The 13,922-nt window shown below is 38.9% G+C and overlaps 1 protein-coding gene across 2 annotated transcripts in view; it reads left to right on the top strand.

Moving 5' to 3' along the window:
* CELF5 (CUGBP Elav-like family member 5) overlaps positions 1 to 13,922 on the top strand; it is a 73,698-nt gene that overhangs the window by 37,466 nt on the left and 22,310 nt on the right. For both annotated transcript variants that reach the window (XM_072110642.1, XM_072110649.1), the window contains exon 3: positions 12,282 to 12,330. In XM_072110642.1, the coding sequence (XP_071966743.1) occupies positions 12,282 to 12,330 (49 nt within the window). The remainder of the gene's footprint in view (positions 1 to 12,281; positions 12,331 to 13,922) is intronic.

Raw genomic sequence — 13,922 nt, 5'->3', positions numbered from 1 at the left:
TCAGAAGACACTTGTGTGCCCTACCAGAGCACATAATCAAAGTCTGTCTGTTGAATTACATGAAAGTGTGCGGTTTAATCAGTTACATTGTAGAAAAACCATACACATTTTAAAGGTGTTTTCTATTTCAGCAAATAATTGATATTGTTTGTGTAATTAAAAGTTCTACAATTTTTCAATATACTTTCTGTATAAATTTCTAACAGTTTTATAGATCTCTGCTTGCCGTCATTCTGTAGGAAGCTTCATATGGTTTACTTCCGATTAAGTAATGTGATGTCACACAAATGCACAGGTAATTGTATCACACGGCTCTGATTACTCTCTCTGATTTATCGAGCCAAGTACTTTTGTGACATCACATGACCATCGACAGCTCTTTATCCACCGGAGGTAAACAGATGTAGAAAAACCATAAGGATATTGGAAAATTTTATAACCTTTCATTACACAAACAATTTCAATTATTTGCTGAAAGTGGATAACCCCTTTAATGCAAATTCACAAGATTAATGATTTGGTACGTGAATGAACAACTTTTACTAAATAAATTCACAGAAAAATGAAAGCAAACATTGAGTAGCTATGAGGCACTTTGCAGACACGTGAGAAAGTTGCCTTACACTATTTTCAGGCTGAGAAAAATGCAAGGGCAAATGTATGCTCATCATTTTATTTTGATTGACTGATTCCACATTAAGGTAATATTTCTGTTATTAAGGCAAATATATATTTATTCATAGATTTAATTAACTAATCTTATTAATGAATTAATAGAGTTGAACTGTAATTACAACACATCTCATTTAATAAAAACTACATTAAAATACAATGTAATTAAAAGTTACATTGTTAAACTATAACTTCAATGCAAATCCAAAGGTCATAGATCATGCTTATTTTTGATCAATATAACATGACAAATGTTTTAGCATTTGGAGGAGGTGGTACGTTTTAACAACAGTTTCCATTCTCAATTGTTTACACCTTTTATCTCCTCTGTTGTTTTGTCCCCCTTTCCATTTTTCCCTTCTGCTTCTGCACACTGCAATCTGTTATATTATTACATGTCCTTATACCTACTAGTGTTCAATTATAAATGTAGGATTTATATAGAAAACATGCTGTAGGCTATAACATCTGTTCTACTATTATGTTCCATCTTATTGTATGGAAATTATACATCAATCTGCCATATTGTTCATAAAATGATTGTCATTAAAGTGATCTGCTCTGCAACAATCCCACAATGACAATGATTTTTTTTTTAATTATTATTTTTGTACACCATTACGAACCATTTTTCACAATTTTTTTTTTTTTAACCGAAAAGAAAGGTCAAATAAACTATAACAGATTTATCATCCAATATCAGACACAGTGATAAATTTGTTGCAGCATAAGCCACATTTAATTGTGAAACTATCTTTATGAAACTTTTAATAAATCTGCCCCATAGATTTGCAGGTGACTGACCATGCTGCATGTGCATACCATTCTTGCAAAATTCTATGTCCTAAATTCAAAGAAATCCCCATTTTTATTTATATGCAGTTGGGCAATGCTAGTCACATGGTGAACCAAAATGCTTATTGCATATCACTAAAAGTAAATAGTTCCATACATTCAGGTAATTTTATTTTTATGCAGGGCATTTCATCTACAAGGACATGTGTATTGTTTATATGTTACCAGGGAGCTCACATGTTCCCTTTTTAAGTGGTAATAAATAAAGGTGAACTGTTCCCTTTAACTACACCTGGTCATATCCTCAATCCAGTACTTTCAATACAATAAAGTAGTTTCTACAGCACTACCACCAGTAAAGTATATATAATATTTGCCTTACAATAATGCCCATAGTACCAACCTAACATCAAGATTTCTGTTAAGAAAAATCAATCTCACCATAGTACCACTGTCATCCCAAGGCCAGAACGATGCAATTTGTTGCCCTAGGCAGACACAAAAAAATGCGCCCTCTCAGAAGCCATAAAATCTATTCATAATTTTATTACACTGAAACTGCCCGAACCAACGTCTGCAATGGTGTACTGTCTGCCAAAGCCAAGCAATACAACTCTTCTCTACTTCTTGATTTGTCCCCTATTTTGTGTCTATGGAAAATATTTGTGCTTGTTTTGATGCCACGTAAAACTCCCTTTTTAAAAGGATAGTACCAGTACCGTCAAATGAATGGTGCTCTATAAATTAATAGTAATAATTATAATATATATAATAATTCAAGTAGGGTCATAGATAGAGAAGAGGTCATAGAAAATCTGACAGCAGATTATTAGTGATATAACCACTGGCAAAATCAAATATTGATATGTACAAGGTAGCATGTATAAGGTAGCATACACGTCTGCAAAGATGGCAGCTAGCTCATGGCTGCCATAGACATGCATTAAAGGAAACTTAACACCATGGATCTACCTATTAAGGTAGGTGCATTTAACACATGTAAGGATAGCACTTTTTAGGGCTCTATTTTTTATAATTTTTTATTGTGGTAAATTTTGCATATTACCGCAATAAAAGATAGAGTGGAGTAAAGGATTAGCCCTAAAAAGGGCTATCCTTACATACGTTAGATACTCGTACCACCGGATCTACGTTAATATGTAGATCCATGGTGGTAGGTTTCTATTCCTGCCTCAGTACCCCATGGAGAGGGTTGAGGTGAAAAGCGCTCACCCCTTCCCACTTTACCAGGCTTACATGTCTGCTGCTGTGGGCGTCTATATGTAGCCTTGCTGTGGGTAACTGTGGGTAACTTTGAAATGTTGTGTGTCGGAGAAAAATGGTTTTGGAAAAGCCATGCACCTCAAAGAGTATCTGCAGAGCGATTCCCTCCGGCTTGTTCCTGCTTATCCCAGCGCCCCCAAGTTGAGCCCACACATTCGGTGGTACAAGTTGACTATCTGTGTGATGGCCTGACATACTAAGGCCTTGTACACAATGCTGTATTTTTGGCAGTGAACTGGCCACCAAAGACCTGCATTGTGCACATGCATGGTGTGGTGAGGCAAGGTGCAAGCCCAACGTTTCAGCACACCATAACTTTGCCGGGTGGGGGTGAGCAAGTTCTATTCCAATCACTTCCTATGGACACCGATTGTACATTTTATACGTGCTGAGTGGAAATGTATGTATGTATATATTGTCAATACTATTTGTACAGAGAACACATGAATTTTATGTGTTGCCGCTTTTATTGAAATTTTGTTAGGTCATACATATTGTCAGGGGAGCTGTAATTTAACAACTTGAAGATCCTCACCTTAGGCCCCTTGCAGACAAGTATATATGCATATATGCACTAGCATATGGTATATACGCTCACCGGCCACTTTATTAGGTACACCTGTCCAACTGCTCGTTAACACTTAATTTCTAATCAGCCAATCACATGGCGGCAACTCAGTGCATTTAGGCATGTAGACATGCTCAAGACAATCTCCTGCAGTTCAAACCGAGCATCAGTATGGGGAAGAAAGGTGATTTGAGTGCCTTTGAACGTGGCATGGTTGTTGGTGCCAGAAGGGCTGGTCTGAGTATTTCAGAAACTGCTGATCTACTGGGATTTTCATGCACAACCATCTCTAGGGTTTACAGAGAATGGTCCGAAAAAGAAAAAACATCCAATGAGCGGCAGTTCTGTGGGTGGAAATGCCTTGTTGATGCCAGAGGTCAGAGGAGAATGGGCAGACTGGTTCGAGCTGATAGAAAGGCAACAGTGACTCAAATCGCCACCCGTTACAACCAAGGTAGGCAGAAGAGCATCTCTGAACGCACAGTACGTCGAACTTTGAGGCAGATGGGCTACAGCATCAGAAGACCACACCGGGTGCCACTCCTTTCAGCTAAGAACAGGAAACTGAGGCTACAATTTGCACAAGCTCATCGAAATTGGACAGTAGAAGATTGGAAAAACGTTGCCTGGTCTGATGAGTCTCGATTTCTGCTGCGACATTCGGATGGTAGGGTCAGAATTTGGCGTCAACAACATGAAAGCATGGATCCATCCTGCCTTGTATCAACTGTTCAGGCTGGTGGTGGTGTCATGGTGTGGGGAATATTTTCTTGGCACACTTTGGGCCCCTTGGCACCAATTGAGCACCGCTGCAACGCCACAGCCTACCTGAGTATTGTTGCTGACCATGTCCATCCCTTTATGACCACAATGTACCCAACATCTGATGGCTACTTTCAGCAGGATAATGCGCCATGTCATAAAGCTGGAATCATCTCAGACTGGTTTCTTGAACATGACAATGAGTTCACTGTACTCAAATGGCCTCCACAGTCACCAGATCTCAATCCAATAGAGCATCTTTGGGATGTGGTGGAACGGGAGATTCGCATCATGGATGTGCAGCCGACAAATCTGCGGCAACTGTGTGATGCCATCATGTCAGTATGGACCAAAATCTCTGAGGAATGCTTCCAGCACCTTGTTGAATCTATGCCACGAAAAATTGAGGCAGTTCTGAAGGCAGAAGGGGGTCCAACCCGTTGCTAGCATGGTGTACCTAATAAAGTGGCCGGTGAGTGTATATTATACCATAGTAGTGCATTGTGCATGGCATATTATGTGAGCATGTGCATGTCTGCTGTCGCTGGAAAAAAGATTGAGCACTGATAAAGAAGAGCACTCACCCTCCACCTCTCCAGCCGAACATATGCTACGCCCAGGGTCCTGGCCCAGACGTAGCATACATTTTGTGAGTAAGAAGCCTTAGGCTGCATGTACATGGCCATATTATAAACTGTACTGTATATTGTGGGTCTGTTAGGTTGCACCCATTGATTACTGCAAGCACATACTTTACCACTTTTTGTGTGTTTTTTGGTATATGGAGCACACAGAGGTTTATTTAATGTATGGGACTTTCAATGGCATGTCACTTACTACTATATTTTTAATACTATTCAAGAATGTACTACTACAAACGCAACATGCAAATTGTATCCATTAAAATCCATAAGAAATGACATGCAGAAATTGTCTGTAGATGGTTAATTCTATTTTCCAATTGTAGCATCTAGCAACCATCATTTGTAACATGTACCCTGTGTGTACCTGTCCTGAGAATTATGGGCGATAAATGTCTTGCCCCTTTAAGTGGGCAGCGTGCTTCCATTGCTATGAGTAGGTTGTCTGATCCTGTTATAGAAAGCACTCCCATAGGAATATAAATTGTAGGATTTTTTTCAGTAGATTCACATTAGAACCAGTCTGCATTCAACAATTGTTTAATCAATGAGTGTTTATAGACTGAAAGAATTAGTAGATGAAAAAGCTGCCTCTGGGGGTTTCACAGAGCTTTATATATCTACTGTAGAAATCTACAACCTGCAGCTTTCCAGCTGTTGCTAAACTGCACATTCCATGATTTTTCATCAGCCAGTGGATAACGGGGTTTATTGGGAAAAGGTTGACTTGTTATATAGCCTTTCTCACAATTAGTATTTCTTTTCTTAAGAAATATCAAGATGTTCTATCTAACCATACCATGAATTATGTAGCAAATTATTTCGCTTACAAATGGCTAAAGAGCTGCATGTGCAGTATTTCCTCTAATATGTATTGTAGTAAGAAGAGTTTTTATACTGAGATTATCTGTTCTCCCACAAGGCGTTTCCAGGGTAAAGTATTTATTACCAATCCCGAGATTGAGTAAGAAATATAAGACTAGCAATGCCTTGCATTCCCACAGGTCTGCTGAAGAACAGAAAATGGAACATGAAGCAGACTGCTCCATTATCTGTGTAGTGGCAGAACCGAGTCACTGCAACTTGGCTCCTATTCATTTGAATGTGAGCAGATTTGCAGTTACCGTATATACTTGCCGAGACCCCTAATTTTACCACCAAAACTGGGAAAAACTATTGATTCGAGTGTAAGCCGAGGGTGGGAAATTCATTGGTCACAGACCCCCCCCCCCAGTATATAGCCAACCAGCCCCCTATAGTATACAGCCAGCCCATCCTGCCCCCAGTAGTATACAGCCTGCCCTTAGTAGTATACAGCCTGTCCTTAGTAGTATACAGCCTGTCCTTAGTAGTATACAGCCTGTCCTTAGTAGTATACAGCCTGTCCTTAGTAGTATAAAGCCTGTCCTTAGTAGTATACAGCCTGCCCCCAGTGGTATACAGCTTGCCCCCAGTGGTATACAGCTTGCCCCCAGTGGTATACAGCTTGCCCCCAGTGGTATACAGCTTGCCCCAGCATTAAAAAAAAATTAACTTATATACTCACCCTCTGGTGGCCCCGATGTGCAGCGCTGTTCCCCGATGTCCGCGCCGCTCGTCTTCAGGCTTCTGCGCCGCTTGTCTTCAGGCTTCCACGCCCGTCTTCTTTCTTCCGCTGGGCGCCTGAAGACAAGCGGCGCGGACATCGGGGGAGCAGCGCTGCACATCGGGGCCACCGGAGGGTGAGTATATAAGTTTATTATTTTTTAAGTATTTTTTGACGATATGGACTCGTGTATAAGCCGAGGGGACGTTTTTCAGCACATTTTTTGTGCTGAAAAACTCGGCTTATACACAAGTTCTTAAGTTGAATTTGTATGTAAGTCGAAATTGTATATTTTATAATTGTAGATCCAGACAAAAAAAATTTGGCCTCAGTGACAGTGATTGGAGTCAAAACATTTTTTTCTGTATTTGTACCAAGGATTATCTGGATGAGGCTAGCAAATCATTTCATGTTTCGTGTTGTGGAAGGTCCAACCCAGAGAATAAAGAGGCTGCAGTTCTATCATCCCCCAATTTTATCCTTTCAGTAATTTTTTTTATTGAATAAAAATTTATTTTCATGCTCCTGCCTTGCCACCAGCAAGAAGAAAGTGTTAAGTGACCTCTAAAGAGGGTTCAACAAGGGGCATTAGAAAACTTACAAATAAGGAATATTATGGTTGGAGAGATACATATAAGGATAACAGAAAGGGAGACATTTTAAGTGGGCTAGATGCACTATACAGTGAGCACAGCAGAAAGTGGCCATTCTATTGTGTATGGGGGGGGGGTCATTTGAATGTGTGGGTGAGTCACTGGACAGAGATATTATTCGAGGTGGGGTGCTACAGGAAAGCGGTATTATACAGTGTAGTACCCATTAAGGTGGGTATTATACTGTGTAGGCCCAGTAAGGGGCATGGTAGGTGATGTGGATTAGCACACAAAATGTTCTAAAAAGCTTTTTTTCAGCTTTCTCCATTCCAAATGATTGGAATTAGTTTGATTTTGGCTTTAGTTACCACTATTCTTTTTACCCATACCATTATAAGACTGATTCCACCAATAGGTGAGTGGGGCTTCCGTTGGGCCCCAAGCAATTGGATGTTTATCACCTTGTTTGGAGGAAAATATCATTTATGCTCTTCATGTTCCATGAGGTTATGTACAGGCAGTCCCCGGGTTACATACAAGATAGGGTCCGGAGGTTTGTTCTTAAGTTGAATTTGTATGTAAGTCGAAACTGTATATTTCATAATTGAAGTTCTAGACACATTTTTTCTTTTGCCCCAGTGACAATAGGAGTTTCAAAATTTTTGCTGTAATAGGACCAAGGATTATCAATAAAGCTTCATTACAGACACCGTACAGCTGATTATTGCAATCTGGGACTATAATAACATCCAGAGAGCTTTACCAGAGGTCACAGTGGGCAGATGGGTCCATCTGTAACTATGGGTTGTCTGTAAGTCGGGTGTCCTTAAGTAGGGGACCGCCTGTACTACATTTGGTTTCTAGCATCAACATTTCTGTGTTGATCTGTGTAATGGAGCCTCCTGTGTATTTGTTTATGGTGGTAGTTTATAGTGGACAGTGTTGTGTTTGTCTGCATGTATGTATCCTGTATATCATTCTGGGTTTCTCCCAGAATGTTGGCATCTGTGCGGTTTACACAAGCACAGATACTGAAAAAGAAAAAAAAAAACGAGGTACAAGTGGCGTGTGCCTCTAAGCGCTGGTTGCCACAGCGACAGCAAATGTCAGGTTCCGTGCGGTGAATAGTCGTTTCCATGGTTACCCCATCCTTTTCAGAGAGGTGCTGTTATAGCTGGAGTGACAGGTCTGGGGGAGGGGAGAGGTACAGGGTTGCACATTGTGTGTGCATGTCTGAGAATAGATGTGCTACCCTATGTTGCTGAAACCCACTGCTGTGACTTGCTCAGGATAGACAGTGTGCAGTGATGTGGACTGCCTTACATGAATCTGCATGTTGTACTTCTTTTGTTTTTCCTTGCAATGTACATTTTTGTTTTTTGAAAACATTTTTATTAAAATAGCCACGTTATTCTGCTGAATGTAATGATTTCTATGACTGTATAGGGTGTATATACATGCTATATGTATACTTACAAATCAGTCCTACCCTCAGGTGTATACAGTATATATCATAATGATGCTAGACTATATGCATTGTAGATGACTAGATGTATTGCATGGCCTGTGCCATCTACATCTGTTCTGTGGATCTTCAAAAGGTTTTTCTTTAGAACAGGGTCTGTACGGGCCATAAGAGGGATGGATGTGGGGGAAGGGGGTATGTGTTTGCTTTAAGGATTTAAAGCAGCTGCAGACAAATGGTTATGTGTGTGTGCTGGACTGCGTCCTGAGTGTGAAGATAGGTAAGGAAACATGGTCACTGTTTGCCAATCGGACTAGAATTAAGAGGGAAAGGCGGAGAAGGATAAAAAGAGCAAAGGGTAAAAAAGAGATAAACGCAAATGACATGAGAACAGGACCAAAATGATACAGTACAGAGCCAGTGACACAGAAATATAGAGAGACAGATGCAAAGCCTCGGGCAGAGGCACAGAGACCTACACAAACAGACAGACAGAAAAAAAATCAGAGATATGTTTAGACAGTGATAAGTGAGCAGAGGAGTAAGCATGATAGTCCAAGCCGAGAAGAACTGGAGGGAAACTGGAACTTTTTACAAATGAGAACATACTGATATACCATTGTGTACATGTTCATACTGTTCTGCAGTATGAAATGCACCTTGCCTATTGTCCTGCCCTATAAAGAATGAAGAAGTCATAAAATATAAATATTTAGAGCTGTAAACCTTCATTTAATGCTGCCATCACCTTATTATTAAGAGGCCTTTATAAATAGATTGGGTAATTACTGTCATTTATCAGCAATATTATAACACTAAAAGTGTCAATGGTGGCAGTCATTATTCACTTATGGAAATGGAACATTTATTTGCTTAATATATTTTGTGTTGTCGCTTTATGATCTGACATTTTTGATATAAAAAAACTGAGAGGCAACTTGAGGAGTTAGACCCACAAATCGCCACCAACTGGCTATCAGGGACAGTGTCAGGATCACAATGATATCCTTCTATATTTTTTGAGAAATTGAATATTGCTCAAATACCCTTGTAAGAGGAGTTGCACTGGGATGTCCCCTTCTAGGTTGATTGATGCACCATAGTCCAGGTACATAGTCGAAACTTGACCCAGTCTCAGCTGAGCAAATATAAAGAGGAATTGTCTCGCAAATATCCATGTACTCCCATGAAATTATCCTGGAGAATTGTTTCCTATGGCTTTGTTATGTTTTTTTTTTTCTAATTCAGCCTTGAGATTTATGAGTGAATTGCCAAGTAGGATACCACTTGGGGTATGTTGAATCAGTGCAGCTAGCTGCAGAATACACCCCCAACTGGTAAAACCAAGTTGGCAACCTACTCATAAATTTAAAGCAAGTAACAAAGGATCAGCATAGCATAGAGTTATAAGAAATGATTACCATAAAAGGCCAAGAGCCAGGGGCATCATGGGAAATGTAGGCTTGATTACACTAATCATATTTAAAGAAAAGCAGAAATAAACTTGACATAGACCCATTGATTAAAACCAGGATATTCAAGAGCCCCGACAATATTCTCTAAAATTGTCCATGGCCCTAATCTGGATAATGTCTCTTTAAGACAGCGCCGTACGGCAGCAGGCACAGTACTTACAGTTATTGTATAGCTCTGCAGGATGTCCGTGCATGAAGCTCTGTTTCCAAGTTCTGTGATGAGTGTGTTACATTAGTGTATTTCTAGCTACAATCAGCCATGTATTTTTGATGATAGATCAGCTGTTTAAACATTCCGCACAAAATGAATGTATAATACAGCAATATTAGGCAAATTGGGGAAGAGCAGAAAACTGTATAAACATTTTGCCTTCAATGTTGGTAACTTCATATTGTTCCATATTGCATGAAACATGCAAACTGAAATAAACACACAAGACAGCATTATTTATAAACAACAAAATGTTTTAGATAATCTCATTTGCCCCAGTGTACATTACCATATCTATGCCAAAAAGTGGCATACTATATTTAACATGAAATCTGAAATTACAGGGCGCACCCAGTAGTGAAATTGTGTCAAATTCAAAGGAGGACTTGGAGCAGTGTCGTTGTCTATCACTCCTCTCTGGACATAGTAAAATAGTAGTGCACGTAGTAATAATAGTAGTGCAAGTACTATTATTATGCAAGTAGTAATAATAATAATGCAAGTAATGTTGTGTGTGTGTGTTGTTAGTAGCATAAATTATGTTAAAACTGCATCAATATTCCAGTGGACTTGGTCTCCTACCTAACACTGTTTTCTTTTTGTATGGTCAGAACAGCTGGAAGTAACTTTAAAGGATTGTATATTTTTGAGAGAAAAAGCCAATCTGGTATCACGAAAAAGGGAGTTGTATATATAAACCAATTTTGGCACCTGTGGTCATTTTGGTATTATGAATGAAATTAAGTATTTCCTCTTCTATAATCATAGCTGATTATAGTTGATAAATCTATTGAACAGGTTGTCAAAGAGGCAAATGACAAGAAAACTGGTATCAGGTATACATACTTGCATGAATATCTGATATCGCGTGTACGTACATGTTTTTTCATATATATTATACAGTCTGTTTTTGGTTTTTGGTTTTATGCAGCTCATATAGAGAATAAAACATTAAGCTGACGCTTTACAAAGAGGTATTTGTCATTGTAGATGAGACAATTACTGATAAAAATAATCCACTACTTTAACCTAAAAACTAAAGAGGTTCTGCGTAAGCAATGTTGATCACATCCACAGAAAAGGTCCTCCGTAATCAGATTGATGGGGTCAGACACCTAGCATCCCCATAGATCAGCTGTTCCCAGCTGCTAATAAACAGTACCACTCTCAGTGTAGTGGCCAGACTAAGTTAGTGCAGCTTATCATCCATTCATTGTAATGGTAGCCACTGTACTGATAATGGAGCTGTATGGTTCTTTTTCTATTCTTTGTCAGCTGCTGAGGACTCCTGATATATGGGGATGCTATGTGTCTGAACCCCACCCGTAGAGTATTGAGGACATATTTTATAGATATGTTTTCAGTATTTTTAAAAACCTCATCATACTGTGTACCATTCTCAAAGCATAGGTGGTACATAACACTAGCTTGATATGTGGGAGCTATTACTCAAATGATAGTAACTATTTTGCATTTTTTAATGGATCCGATACTCCATAGGAAGGGAAACACAGCATTTATTATCCTGCTAAAGCTGCTAAGGGCCTGAAGATTGCTTTGTCACACTTCCATTCTTTATTTTGTATTTCATGTTAATAAGAGGCCATGTGGGACTGGACCCAGGCTTTTATGGTGATGCTGTGGCCATTTGGTGTCAGAACTTGACTGTGAAGCCATTTGAATAGTTTTAGGAGTTCAGTTTACCATAAGGTTATTATGTTTCTGAAGAATCTGTTGTTGGTTATTTGGACATGAACATGGTAGATATTGACAGTGTACTTCTGCATGTTCTTCACTTGAAACCAAAAGTAGTAAGATGTTGTTTGTAAATCAGCAATAGCCAAAACTAACAAATTATTTAGCATTTTTTTAATAGTTTTTTATGTAAAAATCATGTGGTCTAGTAAACATGCAAGTTTTTTGTTACCTTATCTATGTCAAATTGTCTTGGTTTTTAATTAGATATTATCCTAACAAAGCTTTGAATTCCAAATCTATTGTCCATTGACTCCGTTTCCATAAGGTCATTTAAAGCCATTTAAGTGGCATTATTACATTCCTGCTACACAAATATTGCATCTAAACACATGTGTTGCTGCTATACTTATTTGTATATTTACTATATATATATATATATATTTGGGCCATATCCTCTATTGAAGAAAAAAAGGTTTTGAGTAGGTAAAGGTTTGGGTAAGAGGAATTTATCCCCAGTGTTCTCTGGTTCCAGATGGCACGACCAATTCAGGTGAAGCCAGCAGACAGCGAGAGTCGGGGAGGTATGTATCCTAGAAGACTACCCCTTAACGGGGTTCAGCAGTGTTGTCTGCTCTCACCATTCAGAGCTGTCTGTTCATTAATGGCATTGATTATGTTACATCCCAGATCCCAGCGTGTTCATTATCAATGTACAGATACATAGTATCATTATACAACACAGCATGTTCATTATTACAGCATCATACTGTGTATGTACTCATCATCATTATCTAGAGAGTTGATAACCTGAAGCATGATGGGTGACTCTCAATCAACACATTTGTCATAAAACATTGGTGCTTTGATAACCTTTTCTAAATATTCATGTATCATTGGTGAAAGTGACGTTTTCAAGTATCATGGGTGATAATTGTCATCCTTACTGGGTTTGGAACCTCATCTGATACTCTACAGTTTGAAGTAGTATATTTAGGCAGGGTTTACGCTATGATTCTGTCCAGATGTGACTTACAATGCAGTTTAATATGATGACTGACAACTGATATAGAAGCGTTTAGGATGGAAATGATTTCTTCATCACTCTGATCAGTGTCTGACACTGGGAGGATATCATTGCTATGTTGATGGCTGAAGTAGATTCCTTTATATGGGTTGCAAGCACAACAATTCACATTATCTTGCCAAACAATATTTTATAACGTGATGGAAGAGATGCAATAGTTGATAAAATTGTAGTGTGTATACCTACCTTAATAATGCAAGGCATCCTTTTATATACTTAGGAAGAAGGGTCCAGTGACTGTCCGCATTCTTATAAATGTATCCATTATCATCATAATGGCAGAGATGTCATTGCTGGTCATACAAGGAATGATTTTATGACAAAAACCAAGCAGACCATGGTTCTCCTTCGTCACATGCATGTGAAATGTTCATATCAAAATTGATTTTTCTTTTTGTTAGAGAGGAGAAAAATCATTACATGGAGGGAAGCCCTGTATGTATTGGACCTCAGAGTTCATGTGTCATAGAAACTCATCTTGGTTTAGAGATCTGTCATTAATGTACAGGCACCCATATGTGACCAGATCTGATGGTTTCACCGGGTGCCAGACATCTGTTATGTTTGGCCTATATATTACTAAATAGGGATCTTATAGTGTGGCAGGCATTTTTCCCAAACTGACAACAGTTGGGATCTCTCTTTGGACTTGCAGATTACAAACTGTCATTGTCGAAGCAATAAGAGAGTGTGTTTAACAAGGAGCTGCCACTCTGCCTTAAAGTAAACGGGAAAATATCAATGTCCCTTTTTGGTAATTTGTTTTAGATTAAAATCCCCTTTAAACCTTTTAGGCCTTCATTTATTGAAATAAAGATGCTACATTGGCAGGTATGAAAGTGCTACTGTAAAAGAAACATTTGCAGGCTCATTTATTAAGAGTTGGGAGCCCCTTACAGAGACTTTGTAGACAATCATGTATCCAGTGACCAGTATCATCCACTATTGATCCTATGCCCCTTACACAGTAGGAGAAGATACCATTAGTTTTATTTTGTGGCATTGTGACCCTTTGCTTGCAGGTCTGTAGTGCAGACATTTAATGAAGTCAACAATGTTCCACCCCCATCCAATATAGACCAATATAGT

Source organism: Engystomops pustulosus, chromosome 1, assembly GCF_040894005.1.
Source record: "Engystomops pustulosus chromosome 1, aEngPut4.maternal, whole genome shotgun sequence".
Lineage (NCBI taxonomy): Eukaryota > Metazoa > Chordata > Amphibia > Anura > Leptodactylidae > Engystomops > Engystomops pustulosus.
This window is presented reverse-complemented; position numbering and strand designations above follow the sequence as displayed.